The following is a 22,002-nucleotide window of genomic DNA, read 5'->3' on the forward strand; positions in this document are numbered from 1 at the left end:
TGCAAACAGCATTGTGCAAATCACAGTTCTAATTGTGTGAATTTTGAGACAAATCTGTCACCATGCAAAAAAATCGTGAAATAGGAAGACATTTTTTTTTATTTTCTTTTTTTTTTTTTTTTTTTTTTTTTTTTTTTTTTTTTTTTTATTTTCTTTTATTTTATTTTATTTTTTTTTTATAAAAAAAAAAAAAAAAGGAAGACATTTTTTAACACTTTACTTTCGTCATTAAGTTGTAAAGATAGCACACAAATGGGTGGACTCAACATGAGTATTGATTAGGGATAGGTGAGTACCGATACCAGGTATCAGTATCGGGCCAATACCCGACGTTATTTCAAGCTTTCTGTACTTGTGACAGTATCAGCCGCCGTCTTGTGGTCATTTTATGATAAAAAACTAAAAATTAGAAGAACCGAAAACTCAATTTATTGTAAGCATTCCATAATGCTTATTCATAAGCATTTCATACAGTTCAGTAGTTCACCATATAATTTCATGCCGGGAGATAGCGGCATACTATCACGTATGTTGCGTTACGTGAAGTTACGTCGAATATTTATGAATGAAGAAAGCTATCTAGTTTTATACTCAAGTAAATTGTGTTTTGCCATTCACGGTCTGTGTTTCTGAACGGGTCGCCATTATTGGTGAAGTCGGGGTCTTTTTTTTTTTTTTTTTCGACTTCGCAAGTGGAATTTCCGAGTTCAAGGGGGCGTTTCCGTACACACTTCCTGGTCTGAACTCGGAAAAGTCCAACTTCCGACCATCCTCAAATGCAGCATAAGTCCTGGGTATAGGGGGCGGGACTTAGACAGGAAGTGAAGGGGCGGGACTTAGACCGGAAATCAAGGGGGCGGGACTTAGGCCGGAAGTTATGGGGTGGGACAGGAAGTGACGTCAGACCTGCCTAAATGATTGTATGAAAAGTGGATTGATTATCTCTCTAACATTCTTCATTCTGTTTGCCACAGGATGATTGGAGTCGAACAAATGAAGACCAAGGATTTCTGGAGGGCCGTAGCTGCAGAATTCCTGGCCATGCTACTATTCGTGTTTATCGGTACGGGCTCCGCCGTCAACTGGGCAAAGCTGAAAAAAACTTCGGCAACCGACACGGTGGTATACGTACCAACCCCCAACGTCCTCATTTCGCTGTGCTTCGGCTTAACCATTGGCACCTTGGTGCAATGCTTTGGCCACATCAGCGGCGCACACATCAACCCGGCTGTCACGGCGGCAATGTTCGTGACCAAGAAAGTGACCCCAATAAAGGGGCTGTTCTACTTCGTGGCCCAGTTAGTGGGCGCAATCGCAGGTTCCGCGATCGTGCTTGCCGTCACACCCACCGAGCTCAGCGAGGATGGTGTGGGCATCAGCTCGGTGAGGACTGCGGATTGAACATATTGTACTGTATTTTTCTTTCCTTTGACAATGGTTGTGTTTGCTCAGGTGAATGAAAGCGTCGGTGAGCCATTCGGCCTACTCGTGGAGTTGCTCTTAACGTTTCAGCTGGTCTTCACCATTTTTGCCACGTGCGACTCCAAACGGACAGACCTCGGTGGATCTGCTTCGCTGTCCATCGGCCTGTCTGTCGTGATTGGTCACTTGGTTGGGGTATGTATTTATTATCCAATAGTTCACTTACCTGGCTTCCATGAAGGAAGCATGCGCTCAATTTCAATTCAGTGATGGTGCGAATATTATTACAAAGGGTTGTCTGTTTATATACAGTATGCCTGGGTTTGAATCAAGGCTTTTGGACTATCACTACCTCCAGCGGGTGTCTCGTAACTGAATTGCATGAGTGAATTTTCACCTCTGTGTTGTAACTGTCAGCATTATTGTGAGTATTAATGCCTTATATGTCTTACAGATTGATTACACAGGCGCCAGCATGAACCCGGCTCGTACCTTCGGCCCGGCAGTGGTCTTCAATAAATTTACGGGTCACTGGGTAAGAGCTCTTGATGACGTCCTAGACTTTGTAACATTCTCTTGTTCTAATCTGCTTGGTTGCTCTTAGTTCAAATGATGTGTGTTTCTCCAAGTTTCCCCTTCCCTTCCCTTCACTTTCATAGAATGATTATATTCGTCAACGCATGAATTAGATTACCGTTAACAAGGCTTGCTAGACCGAACAACCTTTGTTCGTTATGGACTATTGAGGGTATTCGTTGACATCATGGGATGACGTGATTTCGTGAGTCGGCTCTATCGGCGTGGTCTCGATGTGCTTATGCCGAATGTTATTTTCTTATTGATAAATGCCTCCCCGGCTTCCTCTAACTGTTAGAGGAACTAACAAACTAATTGTAGTCAAAGTGTAGCTACGAAAATAAGAAGTGATGAGTCAACAATGTTGTTGTTGTTGTAACATGCTAGTGTGTGTAGCTAGCAGCGACTGGGAATTAGCTAACTCTGTTTCAAAATAACCTGAGATTCTTCCCCTCCAATTCACAAATAATAAATGCACATGGCAACCTATAAAAGACGCAAGAATGTCCGTGTTTTGGGATATATGAATGTCGCCACGGAGTCCGGTCCGAGCAGCAACACCGGTATCAATTCCATTAATCAAACGTTTTAACAAGAAGCGCTGCAAGGAGTGTTGATCTAAACCTTCCTCATACGTCTTTTTTATTTTATTTTATATATCATTAATGTTAGAGTCTAAGGTATGAGGAAGGTTTAGATCAACACTCCTTGCAGCGCTACTTGTTGAAACATTTGATTCATGGAATTGATAGGATTACAAACATTTGCCGGTGTTGCTGCTCGGACCGGACTCCGTGGCGACATTCACATATCCCAAAACATGGACATTCTTTCTTGCGTCTTCTGTACTTTCGACTTGCCATGTGTATTTATTATTTGTGAATTGGAGACGAAGAATCTCAGGTTATTTTGAAACCGAGTTAGCTAGTTCCCAGACGCTACTAGCTACACACACTAGCATGTTACAACAACAACATTGTTGACTCATCACTTCTTATTTTTGTAGCTACACTTTGACTTTGACAATTAGTTTGGGCTACTGGGAAAGGAAAATTGAGAACTTAAAGAGGGTATTTGGAGACATTTCAAAATCAAAACTTTTGACCTAGCAGCTCTATTTTTAGCCAGAGCTAGGCACGGCTAGCGGGTCACATATCACAATCGCATTATGGTAAAATCCATTTTAACTATCTTGCAATAAGACTTTAAAGGGATAGCAACATGAAAAATCAACTTTTTGGAGCTTTTAGCCATAATTACTCACAAAAAAACAAAAACAAAAAAAACAAAGTGTTGTTTTCCTCCTTTCACCCCTCTATGAGAAATCCTCGGTCATTCTGCTCTCCAAGCACGAGCCCCTCCCAACCTGAGAAAATGAGCTGTTGTCACTTTGTGATGTCATTAGGTGCGGACACCACCTTTGTGGATTAAACGCCCGCCCACTTTTTCTGAGACTTCCATGGGGTAGTGACAAAATTAGTCTTTATTTAGTAAACATTCTGTCCAAATGAATTCACAGCAATCAATTATCCTTATTTTCAATGCCAAAGTGCAATGACAATTGGCTATCTTAAAATCCCAGAAAGGGTCTGGCTGACACTTGTGTAAACCACAAGTAAAACCTTTGTGCTGCTGAACCTAACTGAATGAATAGTGTAGTGGTTAGTGTGGACACTCTGTAAGTAGCAGGTACCCGGTTCATGACCTGCTCATTTTTTTTCTCTTCTCCTCTCTCTTCTTCCCTCCCCTCCACCGCCACGATTTCTTGCAGCAAGGAGCCGTTTTGTTTCAAATGTTTATTGAAGAATTGACGGCTAGCTCCCCCCTCATGCTTCTACTTTTTTTTTCTTTGTATTTTCTGGTAGTCTGGATGCCCTGTGGCACCACGCTGCCTCTGACAGGTCAGGGTTAGAACTACAACAAACATCTTTGGTGTGTGCTGTGCTTTCTTGGTCATCCCGGGTACACCACACACCAAGCCCATTTAACATACATGGATTTATTATCATATAACATGTGTAGGGTCTTTTACATATGAAGAAATTGGTTAAGATGTTAAAAACAGGTATGTTTATACCCCGCTCTAGGTTTACTGGGTGGGGCCCATCCTGGGTGCCGTCATCGCCGCATTCCTGTATGAATTCATTTTCTGTCCGGACAGCGGTAAGCCAAGTCCAGGACAGGTGATTCCCAAAAACCTAACAGGCACCTACAGGGAAGTGGACGGGGCAGGCTCCATGCAGCCGGTCAAGAGGAAGAGGAGGACCGAGAGAAAAGACGCGCCGCCAACGAGAGACGCGATGTCCACTGTATGACAAGCAAATGGAAATGGAGAGCAACCTATAAGACAGGACGGTTTTTGGCTTTCATCTCGAGTCCCCCACCCTACATCTCCTTGCCTTCAGATAATTCATCTTGGAATGCGTTTTTGGTCCAAGAGGCTTTGTGCACTGAACAATTTAGATTACATGTTAACCATTTAAAACTTTGCGAGCAGCAGAATGACGGTCCGCAGTCGAAGCGAGTGTGTAATGCTGCGGTCAGACCGAACGCAAACTGGCGGCGCGTTTCCGTATGTAGTCTGCAGTTTGCGCGATCGCGTGCTGGGTGATTCATTTGAAGTAAGGCCGCATCTGTTGAATAATTTGGTATTCGGATGTTTATGGAAAATTCGATCAAAAAATTGGGTGATTGTTTGGATTGATTTTTTTTTTGGGGGGGGGATTTAAAAAAAAATACAAAAGACAAAAAACACAACGGCCAACTGGTTTTCAGTTTAAATAATATTTTTGTTATGATGTGGATGGACCCAAAGGCGGAGAAACCAGACAGGAGAAGGACTAAATGAAACGAGAACAACTTTATTAAACAGACTGGATGAGAGAAGACTGGTTGTGACGTGGACTGACTGGGTACGACGTGGAGAACTTGAGCTGATACTGGTGAACTTGAGTAGACGTGAAGAACAGAGTGGACGAAACTTGTCTAGACAGGCATGAGGAAACTTGACCAAACTATGAAAACTCAACTAAAACTTGACTACAGCCTAGTACAACAGGACAGCGACCAGACTAGACAATACTCCAACAATGACAGGACAAAAGACAACACAAACACCGAAAATCAAACTAAAACAACTGCTTAGCAGCACACTGTTTTCCTCACTATAAACATTTGTGAGATTTTAAAGAAATACAATTTGGCCAATGAGGCGTCAGAACCACAGTAGTGATTTTGCCAGCGAAAACAGCACATTTGACTGACCCCGGGTTTTCACCGGATGCGGTTGCGGTGCGGTTGCGGTGCGGTGCGTCTTGACTGCGTGCTCCGGACGGGTCAATTTTTTTGTCAATCCACACCGGCTCCGCACAGCTGCGGTCCGGCAGCTCCGTCGCCGCCCACTTCCCAACGTGTCTCGCGGGACCGCGCGCGCGATCATGTGGCATTTCACAACGAGAGGTGGACTTCTTTTGATTTAACATTTTCTTCTTCTTCTGCTATGAGATTCCATGCAGCATCCTTTTTTTGGTTGTCCTTGTAAAGTATATTAATAACGAGAGTCGGGTCAGTGCGGGTCCACTCTTTATTTCTGTCTTCCGCGTCCGGCTGCCGCTCAGTACGGCAAGCGAGACGGGCACAAAAAGCAATCGCGAACATCAAACTCACAATACATTACAGTCCTTATAAAAAGGATGTGCCGTGTCATATTATTTTGTGGTTTTCCACCTCCAATATAAACCTCTCCTCGTCCATGTTCGCTGGTGTCTAAACCGTGAATGAGCACATGGCCCGGCGACGCCCACGTCACGTTTTGCTGAAAAACTTGCGAAATAGGAGCTGGCGAGTGTTTTATTCTGAAAGGTAACCGGAAATTTATTTTGAAACTGCCTCGGTCTTCCTGTCCCGCTCGATGTGTTTTGTGCTAGCTTGCCATTTGCCGGAGGCCTACCGCTGCGGCGTCCAGCAAAAATAGAAAATAGGTCTATCCTTGCGGAAGGCTTGCGGCACGCCGCAGGCCTTCCGCAGTCGACACGCAACGCACCCGCAAGCGGTGTAAACTGCACCATTCGAATGAATGGAATCTAATTGCTTGCGTCGCCGGACTGCACCGCAACCGCACCGCAACCGCAACCGGTGTAAACCCGGGGTAAGCCTGGATGACTAAAAAGTGATCAGAAGGACCGGCAATTGCGTCCGGCTCTCAGCATCAAGTATGCAGTCATTTACGACAAACTGCCTTTGCAGTAATCCGACGGCTATCGCTAGTCTATGTGAGGCACTTGAGCGCTGCTAGCTAGGTTAGCAACAGGCGCCATACAATGTCAGCGTAATTTTTTTTTTTTTTTTTTTAGCGGCCTTAATTGGCAATTGAGTGTGATTTCATGATGAAAGTGCTGTTGACATCGGTAACAACAGTTTGTGATTGCAATATAAACACTCCAAGTCAAGTCAGCCGTTAGGTGGGAACAAAAGTTTTTCTAGGCATTAATCCACATTTTACCGCTTTAGTGGCGTGCATTGTCATGTGTAACATGAATAATTGTTGCTGTGGTTGGCGACTTGGTATGACTATTACTTGTACACATAAAATAAACCGCTATCCAAGGCACGGAAAATATGCCTCCAACCGAGCCACTCAAATTACTGGAGGACTCGTGCAACCGTAATTTTAAGGGTTAGAGGAGAAAATTTGCGCGTCTCAGCCAATCAGTGTTGACAGTACACTTATGACATCACATGCAGATGATACACAAGCAGACAACAGCCAAAAAAAAGACAGATGCGGTGTGGTGAAATAAAAACAATGTGGGATCAGGAGGTACGAAACACAGCCAGCTTCTGACCGAGCCAAAAAGACTTGAGAAATGCAGAGCGAGGAAGTTGTGTATCAGGTGTGTGGATTGCTTTGTTTACGGCTGTTGAACTTTCAAACAAGATAGAATTTAGGCAACAACACATTGTGCGATGTTCAAACTGTTTTGTTTTTTTTCAAAATCATGTGAGAACGCGGGGCGACGCGACATTTCGTGTTCGGTCTGAACCTAGCATAAGTTCCATTAATTACATAGGATCATCATTGGCAATGGTGAACGAGAGAGAAAGAAAATGTGGCCTTGTTATTTAGGGATTAGTGTCACATTTACTTTTTTCAAGTGCATGTACTGGTTAAGCGTATTACGGTACAACTAATGTACAGTAAGTTGATGACTGCTCTATTTTCAGTGCATAGGTGTATGCTCTCATGGAAAACGCACTATTGTAAATGTTTTTATTTTTTTTTTACACTGTAGGTCATATACTTTTAATCAATTTCACGCACCTATTTACCGTATTTTCAGGACTATTAGGCGCAACTAAAAGCCTTCAATTTTTTCAAAAGCTGACCATGCGCCTTACATATGAATCAATATTGAGCCGCAACAGGTCTCGCTGTCAAGACGCTATCGGTGACCCTGAACGATCGGTGACGCGCATGCGCAGAATATCCCGCCATCTTGGATCCCTAGCTAATACTAATACTTTACCTCAGAGAAAATAATAAAACAGCTGTTTATTCATTTTGGGAGTGAATGGAGTTGTCAGAAAGCTGGTTTGTAATCTATTAACACATTCATTGCCAGACCAGCAAAAAAATGCATCATTTGACGTCTTTTTCCGTCAGTGGCGGTGAATGAGTTAATAAAGTTTGATCTATGTGACTGTTTTGTTGACATTCCCTTTAGCGCAGCACCATCTAATGGATGCATAACGTAACACCAGCCTTTACTGTAGCGCCTTATATATGGAAAACGTTTTTAAATATATGTCATTCATTGAAGGTGCGCCTTAGTCGTGAAAATACGGTACTAGTTTTAGTACATCTAAAAGATGGATGAATCGACTGTTTTAGCATTTTATTTAGCTTCAACTATGTATCATTGTCGACTGATCTGGAAATTGGTGCTGTGAGTGTTATGTAAGATGTGATAATAAAGTTATACTAAGATATGGACATTAAAAACAAATTGTATGACTCAATGCATCATAGGACCCACTTAGATAATTGATGCCATGTATTGTGGTTATCTTCTACCCATACTATTTTTTTTTTTTTTGGCTTTGTACAAGTATTAATGGTGCACATTGTCGTGTGGGTAGTGTGATTTAAACGAGTGAAAATGACATTTTTGATTATGCATTAAAAGACATGACTTCACTTGTGTGTTTATTTGTGTATGGCAGAAGTGTCAAACATTGGCTGCTCATAATATACAGAATATGCATCCATTAGGCTTAACACAATCAGAATTTTTTTGGCCGATCAACAAGTTTGGGAAAAAAAAAACAATTCAATCACCAATTCAATCAGATGATGGAGAAATATATTCATTTAAAAAAAGCTTTTATATTTACAGTCAACCGCCACCCATGTATAATTGACGCCAATTGAAGTGCATGAGAAAAAAAATAATGCAAAAATGAGATAAACATTGTATATAACGTCTTATTTTGCGGAGCCAATCAATTTCATTGATCCATCGGGCACATTAAACATTACACCCGATCACCGATTTGATCGAGTATATAGCGTACGCACATCAATATTATATACAAGTATATTAGTGCTGTTAAATGCTAAAAAAAATTAACGAATTAAGCACACAATTTTTCGTAATTAATCGCGATTAATCACATTTTTCTACCAAGTACAACTGAAAGTAGACCGTGTTTGTCCATCTTCACGTGCAGTGGCTAAGTTTGGCTGCAGGTTATGGGCCATAACAGGAAGTAAATGAAACTGAGTTTAAAAAAAAAATAATAATAAAAAAAATCGGTATCGAGGGGTCTGACTCTTTACAGTTATAGATCATTATTTTGTAGCCTTGGCATCTACATAGCCTAATCTCAGCTATTAATATGCATACCACTGGTGGCAGGCCAAAACCTTATACCTCTAAAATGGTCATTTTACAGGAGAACCCCCCCCCCCCCCCCCCAAAATGGCATTTGCTGTTATTTCAACCAATAATTCATCCATTATTTCAACATTGCATCCTCAAAAAGAATAAGCCATTTTCAACACTTTAGATTGGTTAATATTTTAGAATGTAAATAATAATAATAATAATAATAATAATAATAATAATAATAATAATAATAATAATAATATAAAAAATCAGTACAGAAAATGGATGGATAATAATAATAATAATAATAATAATAATAATAATAATAATAATAATAATAATAATAATAATAAAATTATCAAATAGAAATACCACCGATACATGTTGAATGACCAATAATAAAGATTTTTGAAAAAATGTTAATATGACCACTGCAATTGGCTGGCAACCACCCGCCTACTGCCCAGAGCCAGCTGAGATAGGCTCCAGCACCCCCCGTGACCCTTGTGATGAATAAGCGGTCAAGAAAATGGATGGATGGATGGATGTTAATATGACCAAATTGTAATTTTGAGGTCCTGACCCAATGCCAGTGATATTAAAACAAACAAACAAACAAACAAACAAACAAACAAACAAACAAACAATTACTATACATGCATGTTAGGTTGTTACTGTCTTCTACCATCATTGACCTGATACTAAACCAAAAATCATTCTTTTTTTGTTTGCATTTCACACATTTTAAATATAGGTACAGGAGCACGCACTCCTCACACAAGACAACCACCTGCAGATCACTGATGAAATCACTTTCAGTATCTCTGCATATTACTGGATGATTTATGACTGAGTAATTTCTCCATTCCATTGGAATTTGCAGCTCATTTTCACTTACACTCTTTTATTTTAATGACAACTTTGATTGTCTGTATATAACATTATTGATGAAATTGATGAGTTTTTTCAAATTGATGAGGTCATCCGTTCCCTCCACACAGTCTAAATGCGACAACAGCATCACTTAGTGGTTGGTCTCTTGTGTAAAATAAAAGGCTCACCTCAAGTGTTTCTCCAGGGGAGGGCAGCCACGAGCCTTGAATGTGCACCTTCCAACCATTGCTCACTTGTATACTTAGTACTGAACACACGTGTAGCAATACATGTGAGTGATACATCAATTGACACCGACTGGCCTATTTAACTATCGTCCAATTGTTTTTTCTAATTTGCACCTTTGTTGCGCTACAGATATTCCTCCCTTGAGGCCAACACCGGCTAATCTCCTTTTAATCATCTTTCCTACCCTTATGGGCTATATATGTGGATATACAATATGTGATGCTTCTCAGACACATTATGAGAAAAGAAGTCTTGCTTTTGTGCAGGTCTTAAGTAGTGTTATTTTTTTGTTGAGCCAGTGGGATCTATTTTTTGCATCATGGCTCGTTTTGCTGGATTTACACGGTAAGGTTTGTGATTTTCCACCTCAATGTCATGTTTCAGTACAGTAGTTTACGACAGAACAAGCTTGAATATTCCCTAATGAGTTTACTTAAATAATTCCTGTCAGGTTGATCCCATGTTCTGCCATTGCATTAGTTTCGCTCTCCGTTAGCTAGCTAGCTAGTTTCGCGTATTAGCTGTTCCCTCGGTTTCAAGATGTTGACAAAATAAATGTGTTTTTTTTTTTTAAAGTACAATTTTGCTCCATCTTTTACATCAGTCATGTTTATAACCTCATTTATTTGTTCATTCTTTGGGTGAAATCGTTGGAGCTGTGCAATTGTGTGTTTTTTTCCGCCAGCGTCCAAGCCTATGAATTCCATTATAGCAGTAAAACATGGCACGCAGTGCACCTGTCATTTTGTCACTTAAGGCTTAAAGTCTTTTAATCAGTGCCTGCAAACTGGAAGGCGTACAGTTAGGCATACACTTTTGTACTAGAATACAAAATGTTCAGTCGCTGTATTTGTTTGTGTGTCATTTGTAGCCAAGAACTTGATTCTTACACATTCACAGAGGAATTGTGCCCTCCTCTTATAGGCAGTGGTGCATCATTCACTGAAAAATGTCTGCATAGTTACATACATGCGATTGGCTGGCAACCAGTCCAGGGTGTACCCCGCCTACTGCCCAAAGCCAGCTGGGATAGGCTCCAGCACCCCCCGCGACCCTTGTGAGGAATAAGCAGTCAAGAAAATTGACATATTATACAATTACAATTACATACATATACTTTTATATGTATACTACATACAGCACTGTGAAAAAGTTTGGATTTATTAACAGTGCAACTGGACTTTTTGATCTTGAACAGCCTTTTTAAAGTCATGGTACAGCATTTCAATCAGATTCAAGTCCGGACTTTGACTACTTTTGACAGTTTTTGTAATGAGCTGGAGGTTGGATCCCAAAGCGCAGACACAAATAAGATTTTAACTATGTATTCACATCGTGAGACGTGGAACAAACTTGACTAGACGAGAAACATAGAGAGTTGCACAGAGGACAGTGGTAACAGAAGTAATAATCCGACAAAGACACACTTCTCAGGAGGCTTATATAGACCGTGATTCGATCTGATTGGTTGTGGCTAGACATGTGGGTAACAGGACTGACATGGAATTATCTGATTGGCTGTGTTAACCAGGTAAAGGGATTAAAAATTCTTGACATCACATAACATCACATAGCCTAAAACCAGTTGAAACTAGATGCTAGTTACATCAGTTCAAAACAGACACTTGTTACATCAGTACATAAGACTTGACCTCACGGTCATGAACCCAACTTAACAGGTCATGAACTCAAACGTAACCCTGGCGTAACCCCAGACATGACAGTTTTTGCGCAGGCCATTCCGAAGTCATGATCTGGTGATGGCCAAAGATTGTGCCGCAGGATTTTCTGGCTTAGAGCAGAATTTCTGGCTCCATAATCACAGCAGGTCGTCTAGGTCATGAAAAAGCAAAACAGGCCCAGATCATCCACCTACCAATACCATATTCAACTGCTGGTTTAGAGTTCTTTTTAAATACATCTGAAAGAAAGAAAGAAAGAAAGAAAGAAAGAAAGAAAGAAAGAAAGAAAGAAAGATAGAAAGAAAGAAAGAAAGAAAGAAAGAAAGAAAGAAAGAAAGAAAGAATTAAGAAAGAAAGAAAGAATTAGTCTGTGTTACACAAACACGGCATTCGTTTGTATGCAATATTCTTCAAATTTGAGCGAACAAATAGGCCTGCTCGATTATGGAAAAAATAATAATCACGATTATTTTGGCAATAATTGAAATCACGTTTATTCAAACGATTTATTTTTTGTACAAAACAAGATGGATGTTTAAGCAGACCAAATAAGAAAACAGAAATAATATAAATATGCAAATAAATAAATAAATAAATAAATATATATAAAAAATATATATATAAATATGTAAGTTCCTTTTGTAACAAACACTTTATAATCATATATATTTATAATAATATTTATTTATTTATTTATTTATTTATTTATTATCACTGTGCAGAAGGACAATCATTTATTTTTCGTACAAAACAAGAAAATGTTTGAACGTAAAAAACAAATAAAAAATATTAAGACAAATAAAATTATTTGAAACACTAATTATGCAAGTTTCTTTTCAATGAAACAAAATTTATTAAATTACTTATTTTAAAATTTAAAAAAGTTGCAAATGTATAAATAAATAAAAAAAACTACAAAATTAGTATTAATAATCGTTTTTTAACGATTATGCTGATTTTGTAATTGTGCAGTGTAATAATTGAAATTGTAATTGAATTTTGATTAATTGCACATCCCCACTAACAAATGTACAAAAAGTTTGTTAATGTATCCATTGAGTACAGACTGACTTCTTCATACTTGACAAATTTGCATTTACAATTTCAATCCCCAGCGTGGTGCAGAAAGGGCAAAAGATAAAACACACACCTTAAAGATCATTAGCAATTAATATTTGGGGATTCATGGAGGAAAAACTGCGTTAAACACTTGTTCAATAATTCATACTATAAACAAGAAAGTCTCCTACTTCCTTAATAATTTAGACGTAAGCTAATGTTGATTTATTCAGGAAGGTCTGCGCCACGAGCGCTGCCTGGAGTGCCCACATTTGAATTAAAGTAGGACAGTAGCAGGCGAGTCTGTAATAACATTTGTATAATTTTATTATTGCTCGCGGCCCAGTTCATTTCCTCCTCCAGTAGCTGCGTGAAATTGTTTGATTCTGCAAAAGTGCCTTGAGTGTGACGCTCTGGGCTGGCGGGGAGGTGCAAGGAACAGGAAGGCGGGTGACACTCGGTTCTGATGCTGTCACACACGCACACGCGCGCTCACGCAGATAAATAACGTTGACGTTGCCGGGCTTTGTGACACACCACCTCGCTTAATAATTCACGCCGTCTTGAGAATATGATTGATATTCTCACTCACCCTGTCACTCATGATGAATATTTGAGGGAATGCATTTGAGAAGGCGTGGAAGTGTAATAATAAGTCATTCATTACTCCATCGCGTCAAATACATTGGAGCGTTTGTCAATATGGTCCTGCAGTGCAATGTAAATAATATCGCGATACCCAAAATCACAGCATGACACTTACAAATGAGTATTAGGACCCCACTGGAAAGAAATGCAGCTGTGTATTTTGTGAGAAAAAAATGATAAGACGATGAAAATTAAGTTTTAGATTTTTTTTAGATTAAAAAAGCTCTCATTCAATTTTTCTTTTGTCACATAATTTGGGTTGGAAATAAGCAGTATGACCCTTTTTCAAGCTATTTTAATTTTTCAGGAATAACTGATTTTTAAAGGGATACTTGACTCATTGAGCGATTTTTAGCAGATATATTTTGTCCAGAATTACTTTGATAACTTAACTTTCGCATTTTTCATGTATTAAAAACATTTTTGCACTTGCTGTTGACTGAAGATGACATCACCTGTGCTTAGGAAGTAGCTACCGACCAATCACGGCTCAACTGTTATACACATATATATATATATATATATATATATATATATATATATATATATATATATATATATATATATATATATATATATATATATATATATATATATATATCCTCACAAAGGTCACAGGGGGTGCTGGCGCCCATCTCAGCTGGCTCTGGGCAGTAGGCGGGGGACACCCTGGACTGGTTGCCAGCCAATCGCAGGGCACACAGAGACGAACAACCATCCACACTCACAAGCACACCCAGGGACAATTCGGAGCGCCCAATTAACCTGCCATGCATGTCTTTGGAATGTGGGAGGAGACCGGAGTACCCGGAGAAGACCCACGCGAGCACGGGGAGAACATGCAAACTCCACCCAGGAAGGCCGGAGCCTGGACTTTAACCCGAGTCCTCAAAACTGGGAGGCAGACGTGCTAACCACTCGCCTCAGTTGTGATCATCTGTAAAAAAAAATAAAAAAAAATGGTGAAACGAATCAGATATTGGACACTTGGACCTGCAGTGTAAATCCAAACTGTGTATGTGCAAACGAGCGATTGCTACACAAACAATCACATCTAGTAGCACACACCTGAGACCCTGGCGTTTTTGACACAGGAAGGGAGGTTTGCAAGTGCTGATTGGTTTCCTCGGGGCTCACAAGTTCCCACCTCGCTCCCCGGTTATTCCTCCTGCAATTCCTTTATGCAGAGGAGCGCAAAGTGCAGTTTGATGAAACACATTTGTTTGACTTAACTCTTGCCTCGCCATCACGCCCACATACTCTGAGGCCTCTCGCCGGCCCGACAGCAGTGGGGGCTAATGAGAGGATGTATGTACAAGTGTGCCACTTGACCGCGGGAGTTGTCTTCCATTTGGGTTTTCGGTCTGCGTTATTAGGGAAATCTTTATTATTGTTGTTGCCCTCAAGTGGGGACCGTATAACAGGATTACATTTTATTGGAGCCTCCCAGCAAGCAGCCCCCTCCTCTTGTCTCTCTTACCCTCGCTGTCACTTACTTCTCTTGTCCACTGTCATGGTTGAAAGGGTGGGACACTCATTCCCGGGTGCTTGTCAACCTCCATCCATCCATTTTCTATAAGGATTGTCTTCATTGAGGTTACAGGTCACATCTTATCCCAGCTGAGTTTGGGGAGGCGGAGAAACCATAAATAGGATACGATATAATTGGGATGTATCGATATCCAAAACGATATAAACCACACGATATGATAATTATCACAATATTGTGGGGAGGTTGTGTCATGGCCTGTGCCAGAGTTCATGACCTGTTATTTGCCTGTTATGCGTCGGTACTGGTGTAACAAGTGTTTTAGGTCATAATTATACATGTAGCTCCTTAGAAAAGGTAACATTAACCTCAATGCATATTATCGACAATCACAATAAAACTTGTTTCTACACACACACATTGTGAATAGAGCCAATTTGTGGAGGAACTCAAACTTGTTCCGTTCCCCTTCAACTGGCCATTAGCGTGGGTCTTAAATGTAGGTGGCCAAAACATGCCTACTCAAAATTAAACTGCACTAATTAACTAACCACCAGAGAGTGCTGAAACTGCCAAAACAGAAAACCACCTGGACTTTTTAACGTCTAATATCGTAACATGACGACGATATTGTGGCAATTTTAATATCGCAATATTGCTGTTATTGTTACATTCTTACTATATAAACATAAAAGCGCCATATAGTGAAAGGCAAAACAATTAAATGCTCTTCCATTTGACGATAGATTGTAATAAACCTATTTATCCACCTGTTATCCTTCTTATACAACAAATTGAATCATGGCTTGTTGTTGTGAGTATTAGTAAGTCAATTTGTGAGTAAATCAAGATGAGATCCATTATTATTTTAGTATTTTCTTCTGTTTTTTTTTTGTTTTTTTTTTTATGTAAAATGGGGACTTTGGTTCCAAAAGTTAAGTTATGTGCTCTCATTCTATTATAATTATAATGTGTTATTATATTGAATATATGTATATGCTTGAATGTCAGTAAGATTGATGTACATGTATTGTTTATTGACTGCAATGTATGAACATTACGTCACTGTCGTAAAATTTGTCATGTACATGCGGACACTTTACGTTTGTGGTGATGAAGTGGAACGGAAGTGGATTTTCAAGCAGAGCACGCCACGGCTGCTTGATGTGTTGTACTAGCGCTGTGAGGACAAAAATAAATGCCAAAAGATATCCTTGAAGTCTGGTGATCATCATTCATCATCTCTGAGCGTGCCATCCCTGCTGTGGAAATGGAAGCAGCAAATGCAACACCAAAACACTGATTTAAGTTACATTGACCAGCATATGTGATTCTAAAGACCCTGAGCACACCATATTGACATGGCAGCCCAGAAATGCAGAAATCCGATTAGACAATAAATCTGACATCTACATACATTGGTAGGTTTACTCTACCACTGAGCCATGCCGCCCCTTAAGAAGAAAAAAAGAAATGCTACAAAATGAATAGAATACATTCGCATTTTTGGGTGTAAATTTAGGTCAGTGCTTTTTCCCGTTTTACCGAGTAAACAAAGAAGGCCATGTTGAGGTGAGCTGACCACGAATAATGAAGTTAACTGCTCTATTCAACAACTTAAAAGAATCGCTGTGTGGGCTGGGCTTGTTTGACTTACCGAATTTTTCGGATTATAAGTCGCAGTTTTTTTTCATAGTTTGGCCGGGGGTGCGACTTATACTCTGGTGCGACTTATGTGTGAAATTAACACATTATTACATCATTTCACATGTTATTTTCACACTAAACCGCAAGAGGGCGCTCTAGGCCTGTGTTGACAAGTTCAACATTGCCGGTAGAAGAGGACGTCTACCTTCCGAGTTGGGGGAGTTGTTTAAAAGTGACATCGAGGATGAAGATTTCATTGGATTTAGTGATTTGGAGTGAAACTGATAGTTTGGTAAACTTGTTAGCATGTTCTTTATGCTAGTTATATGAATAACTTGTAGTGATGGGAACATAATTCACCCACGGAACGTTGGGACGAAGGAAGAGTTCCGGGTGGGAAGGTTTTGTTATGTGGAAAAGGGGAGTTAGCCTGTTAGCTTCTAGCTGAGTGGGGAGTTGCTGTTCAGACCTCAGAAGCTGATGTCAATAAAACGCCCGCCTTTGGCTCCGTGCTTCAACACTCCGCCTCCGACTCCCGTCACGGCTCGCTACAAACTCTTAATATGTTACGTCGTTACTGACATTACCAGGCATGTCAGTCATGTAACGTTAGTATACCGTACACTTATTCAGCCTCTTGTTCTCTCTTTTATTTTTATTTTAAATTGCCTTTCAAGATGACACGTATGTTTTTGGTGTTGGATTTTACCAAATAAATTTCCCCCCAAAATGCGCCTTATACTCCAGTGCGATTTATATATGTTTTTTCCTTCTTAATTATGCATTTTTTGGCTGGTTCGATTTATAATCCGGAGCAACGTATAATCCGAAAAATACGGTAAACAGCACACGCGTATGCACACACTCAAGCGTTTGCATGAGCAAAGATACAACAAGAAGTGTCCCCAGGTTGTTTACCTAGGGTGCGACATCAACAATGGCCCGCCTGCCTGGGGCCTCTACATGACTATGTTGGGCCACTCGGAGTTAACTGACGCCGGCCCGACCGGGCCAGTACACATTTCATAAATAAATATGATGAAATATGTATTTAAGTATGTTGCTTTTGCTTGCTTTTTTTAACTTTAAATTTTCAATTTGTTGATCAGTCACCCTTGATCATTTCACTGCATTGCACAATTTTTTTTTGCGCTTCAGATTAAATTCTTCCACAAGTCTTGAACAAGACCAGGAAATGTCAACAGTGCCACCATTCAAAAATGCTGAATGAGTTACATGTCAAAGGACTGTACAAACTGAAACTGAGTACTGTGCAAAGTATGTTTTTTGGGACATAAATTTCAAATGTTCAACCATTTTGAAGCATTGACTTTCATCTAAATGTAATGTCTTTCAAGTTCAACGTAACATAACCAAATCCAAGTGAAAACAAGAACAAACTGTTGACAGGAAGTGACACAAACAAATGTGAGACTCAAAGTTTTTGTTGTCTCGCTGACGGCAGAAGCCCTGAAGCGAGAGCGATGACGCCGTTTATAATAATGGCGTTTGAACAAGAACAGATGGAAGAGGAGAGGGCAGGGCATGATGGGAAATCCCCAACTGTCTGGACCAATAGCAGTTAATTCAGGACCAGCCCAGCCTGTGTTGATAAATAGAGCAAATTTTATATTTTGAATGTTTGAATCTTTTTTGCTGGGATAAAAGCAATAGTTTTTCCAGCGCTTGCCCCTTTCTCATGTGAGCGTATTTATAACTAGATGATATCACTTTGTCTGCTCGGAGCGAGCTCACATCTGCAACCAATCTGGAAATCGTGTTCACCAAAGTACCACACAGCCGCTGTTCTCCAAGAAGAAGCCTCTTCTTCCACAGCAACATTACAGCGTTGGCTTTTAGCAACTTTGGCCACGAAGCTGCCAGGAAATCCTAATCCGCGTCCGATGCATATTTTCAAACCTGACGTGCCAGGACCCCTGTTATGAACGAGCTCCATTTGTTTGGAAAATGGCTAACGTATGGGATTGTGGTGGCCTGCGGGCGCGCTCTGCTCGCGATGGTTTGTCAGACTAATGGCATAAAAATGTGTGTATACATGTGCGTGCAGCCTCCACATTTGAGCCTCTGCTGAATCATGTGCCAGCCACGAAGCTGGAGGGCAAATAACTTTTGAACAACACTTCAAGCCTCTGTTACGTTCCCTATGTGGGGCAGGAAGGTCTGCCGTATTTCCTGGGTGGGACGGGCAAGGCAAGGCATGGCTGGCCTGTCCTTAAACAACATCATATGCATGATCAGCAATGCAGAAACTGCTTTTTTTGTCAAGTAAAGGAACTACCTTTGATGTATTAATTAAACAGTGGTGGCAAAAGTACTCACATTTAATACTTAAGTACATATACTTAGTTGTACAGAAAAAAAATACTAGGCTCTGGGCTTGTAGATTTGTATTGAGTTGTTTTATGCCGAGTCATCAAACTTGGCTGCCATTCTCCGCCCATACACAGGGATGAAAAATAAAATTGTTGAATGTTTATCTGTCAAATCTGAAAACTACAACGGCGTATTAGGGCCACGTATGAATATATTTTTTTCGAGGGCGGGGACAATATTCAGAGATAAAAACACGCAAATTTGCCACTTTCTAAAATGGAAAATTTGCACACAAAAAAAAACCTCGTAAATTTGCGAGTTTAGAAAGTGGCAAATTTACGAGTTTATAAAGTGGCAGAATTGCATGAAAAAAACTTACGAGAAATAGACGTAGCGTAGCTATAGTCTAATCATTTGAAGATTCGTTGGTGGTTAATCAAAATTAAAAGGCAGGATGGAGACAGATTAAGTTGCAAATTTGCCACTTTAGAAAGTGGCAAATTTGCAACTTTCTAAACTTGCAAATTTAGTTGTTTTTTTTTTTTCCCTCGCAAATTTGTCACTTTAGAAAGAGGTTTTTTTTTCCCTCGGATTATTGCCCCTGCTCTCTAAAAAAAATATTTATGTGTGGCCCTAATACGCCGTTGTGAAACACAAACTATATACACGTAAGTTTGTGTTTTTTTTTCCAGTTATTATTTAGCATGTTGTTTGGTGATTCCAAGCACAACATTAGCAAAGATGTCGAACATGTTTTAATTGCATAAAAGTCGAGCCAATGCTAGCTAGCGCTCAACAACATGCAACATGTAATGTCACATAGATGTAACATGAGGTTAAATAAGGCAATATATTTTGTGTGCAAATATTTTTTTTGTTATCACGCAATTTCAAAATGTGTATTGTAAAATAAAATCGATTTTTACTCTTGTGCTTAAAGCTGCTCTATGTAGCAATTTGCCCAAAAATATCTTCACAAAAACCTTTTCATTTGACCATTAATTATTATAACATCTTCTAATAAGCCTCATTAACACCTTAGCTGTTGGCACTAGCCAATAGTTTTCATACTAGATTTGGGTTCGAATTTCCCACCCTCTGCGGATGTGACATCATGCACATTCTCGTTAGCTCATTGTCTCACAGATTCGCACCCAGGAGCTAGTATTTTGCTGTAATGGATTCTACTAGTGGTGGGCGGATCGGACCAGTTTTGCAGTATCGTCTGATGCTGATAACGTACCAATAGCTAGTTATTTGCGTTCTCCAACATGAAAAAAGCTGCACTGCCATTGGTTCAGAGCATTCAAGGGCCAATAGGAAATTTTGGATCAGTATGCAGTGAACACGTCACACATCAGTGAATGTTGTGCCCAAGCAAGATAAAAGATGCTACATCCAAAGTCCTATATTAGCGTCGGAAATAATGGTATCGGCATGTTATTTGGAAGTACTTGCCGATGCCACTGTTTTAATGCAGTAGCGGGGCCTTTACTGATATCTGTATCAGAACAACACTAGTATTTTCTATTATCAACAAACTTTGTCCAAAATTTATCCTTTGTTTAAAAAGGAAAACCATCACTTAAATGTATTGAGATTAAGCCACGTTGAGCAACACAGCATAATTGCAATATGTAAGTGATAACAACAATAGAAACACCCAAGGCTCTGGAAACGCCCACATTATGTAATCGCAGCATATGTCATGTGACGAGCAGTTGACCAATCACAGCGTAGTTGTTCTTAAACAAGTTGGCCAAACACTCTCTCTATACAGCGCTGATTCAACAGCGCCCCCTGCTGTAAAGTTTATTAGCTTTGCGCCTGTGGATCAATACATTTTTATATACAGTATATAAAAAAGAACCCGCGTGAGAGTGTGGACATACAGAAATTGATACTTAGCAATAGCATAATAAAGCGTACAATGACGAACACAATATCCCCAACCAGTAATAAAACGCAGAGCACAATGGCACACACTGTCTAATTTCCTCAGGTGCTGTGCTGATGCATTCATAAAAAAGCAGATCACCATAATCCAATAAAGGTAGAAAAAAAAGTTGTAGAAGTAAGTTTTGTCTTTGCTATAAAAGAAAAAGAAGATTTGTTCCTATATAAAACCCTCAATTTAAGCTTGAGTTTTCCAACAAGGCCCTCAATAAGTGACTTAAAAGACAATAACAATAGGTCAATAACAATAACTAAGTATCTGCAAGTTTCTATCTTGGGGAGAATTCAGGGTAACTGTTATTCATTAAAACAACAACAATAACAACAATTTGGATTTTTCGGTATTTAAAAGTTATAAGCGTGCTCATTTGCAGTAGAGGGACAATAACTAAATGTGTCATCTCTGCATACATATTGAAACAGGCATTTGACACATTTTGACAAAGATCTTTAACATAAATTGAAAACAACGGTGGATCGAGAACAGATCCCTGAGGGACCTCTTTTGGAACACGAAGAAAAGAAGAAGAAAACCTAGGCCAGCTAAATACAATATTGCATTTTCTCTTACCAAGTGCCATGATCAACAGTGTCAAAAGCTGTTCACAAGTTAATAAAAAGTGCAGTACACTTTTTTTTTTACAGTACAGACTTTCAATAATCACCAATTAACCTTCATAGCAGTTTTTTGTGCGTTGCCCCTTTTGAAAGCCAGATTGATAACTTGATAAAATGCCATAACTTCAAGACAGTTTTTAAGCTGTTCAGCAAATCCATTTTCAAGAACTTTTGCAAGAATGCAAAGTTTCAATATTGGCCTAATACCGAGGACTGCAGAATCACCTCTTTAAAAAAAAAAAAAGGAAGACTTTTCCACACAGGAGAGCTGTAGCCTATCCCAGCTGACTGAGAGCGAAAAGTGGACTGGTTTTCAGCCAATCACAAGGGAAATTGATTTTCATGATCACATGGATAATTCAGAGTCTTCGATAAACCTAGCATGCATGTTTTTGGAATATGGGAGGAAGGAGTTCTTGTTGAAACACCACACAAGCAAGAGGTGTTTGGTTGGTGCTGGATTTCACTTTGATGGATTGGATGTACTGGTTTCTATGGATCTCACTCTGCCTCATCGATCCTTGCCTCCTTCCTCTCTTTTGTTTTTCCTCTGGTCTCTTGA

General features: G+C 39.7%; 1 protein-coding gene across 1 annotated transcript in view; it reads left to right on the plus strand.

Moving 5' to 3' along the window:
* The window catches only part of aqp4 (aquaporin 4), a 10,312-nt gene extending 2,118 nt beyond the window's left edge, over positions 1–8,194 (plus strand). Inside the window, exons 3-6 of the mRNA XM_077520225.1 lie at positions 975–1,383; positions 1,453–1,617; positions 1,877–1,957; positions 4,086–8,194. Of these exons, the coding sequence (XP_077376351.1) occupies positions 975–1,383; positions 1,453–1,617; positions 1,877–1,957; positions 4,086–4,313 (883 nt within the window). The 3' untranslated portion in view covers positions 4,314–8,194. The remainder of the gene's footprint in view (positions 1–974; positions 1,384–1,452; positions 1,618–1,876; positions 1,958–4,085) is intronic.
* Positions 8,195–22,002: the final 13,808 nt, after the last annotated feature.

This window comes from Festucalex cinctus, chromosome 1 (assembly GCF_051991245.1).
Source record: "Festucalex cinctus isolate MCC-2025b chromosome 1, RoL_Fcin_1.0, whole genome shotgun sequence".
In the NCBI taxonomy this organism is placed as follows: Eukaryota; Metazoa; Chordata; class Actinopteri; order Syngnathiformes; family Syngnathidae; genus Festucalex; species Festucalex cinctus.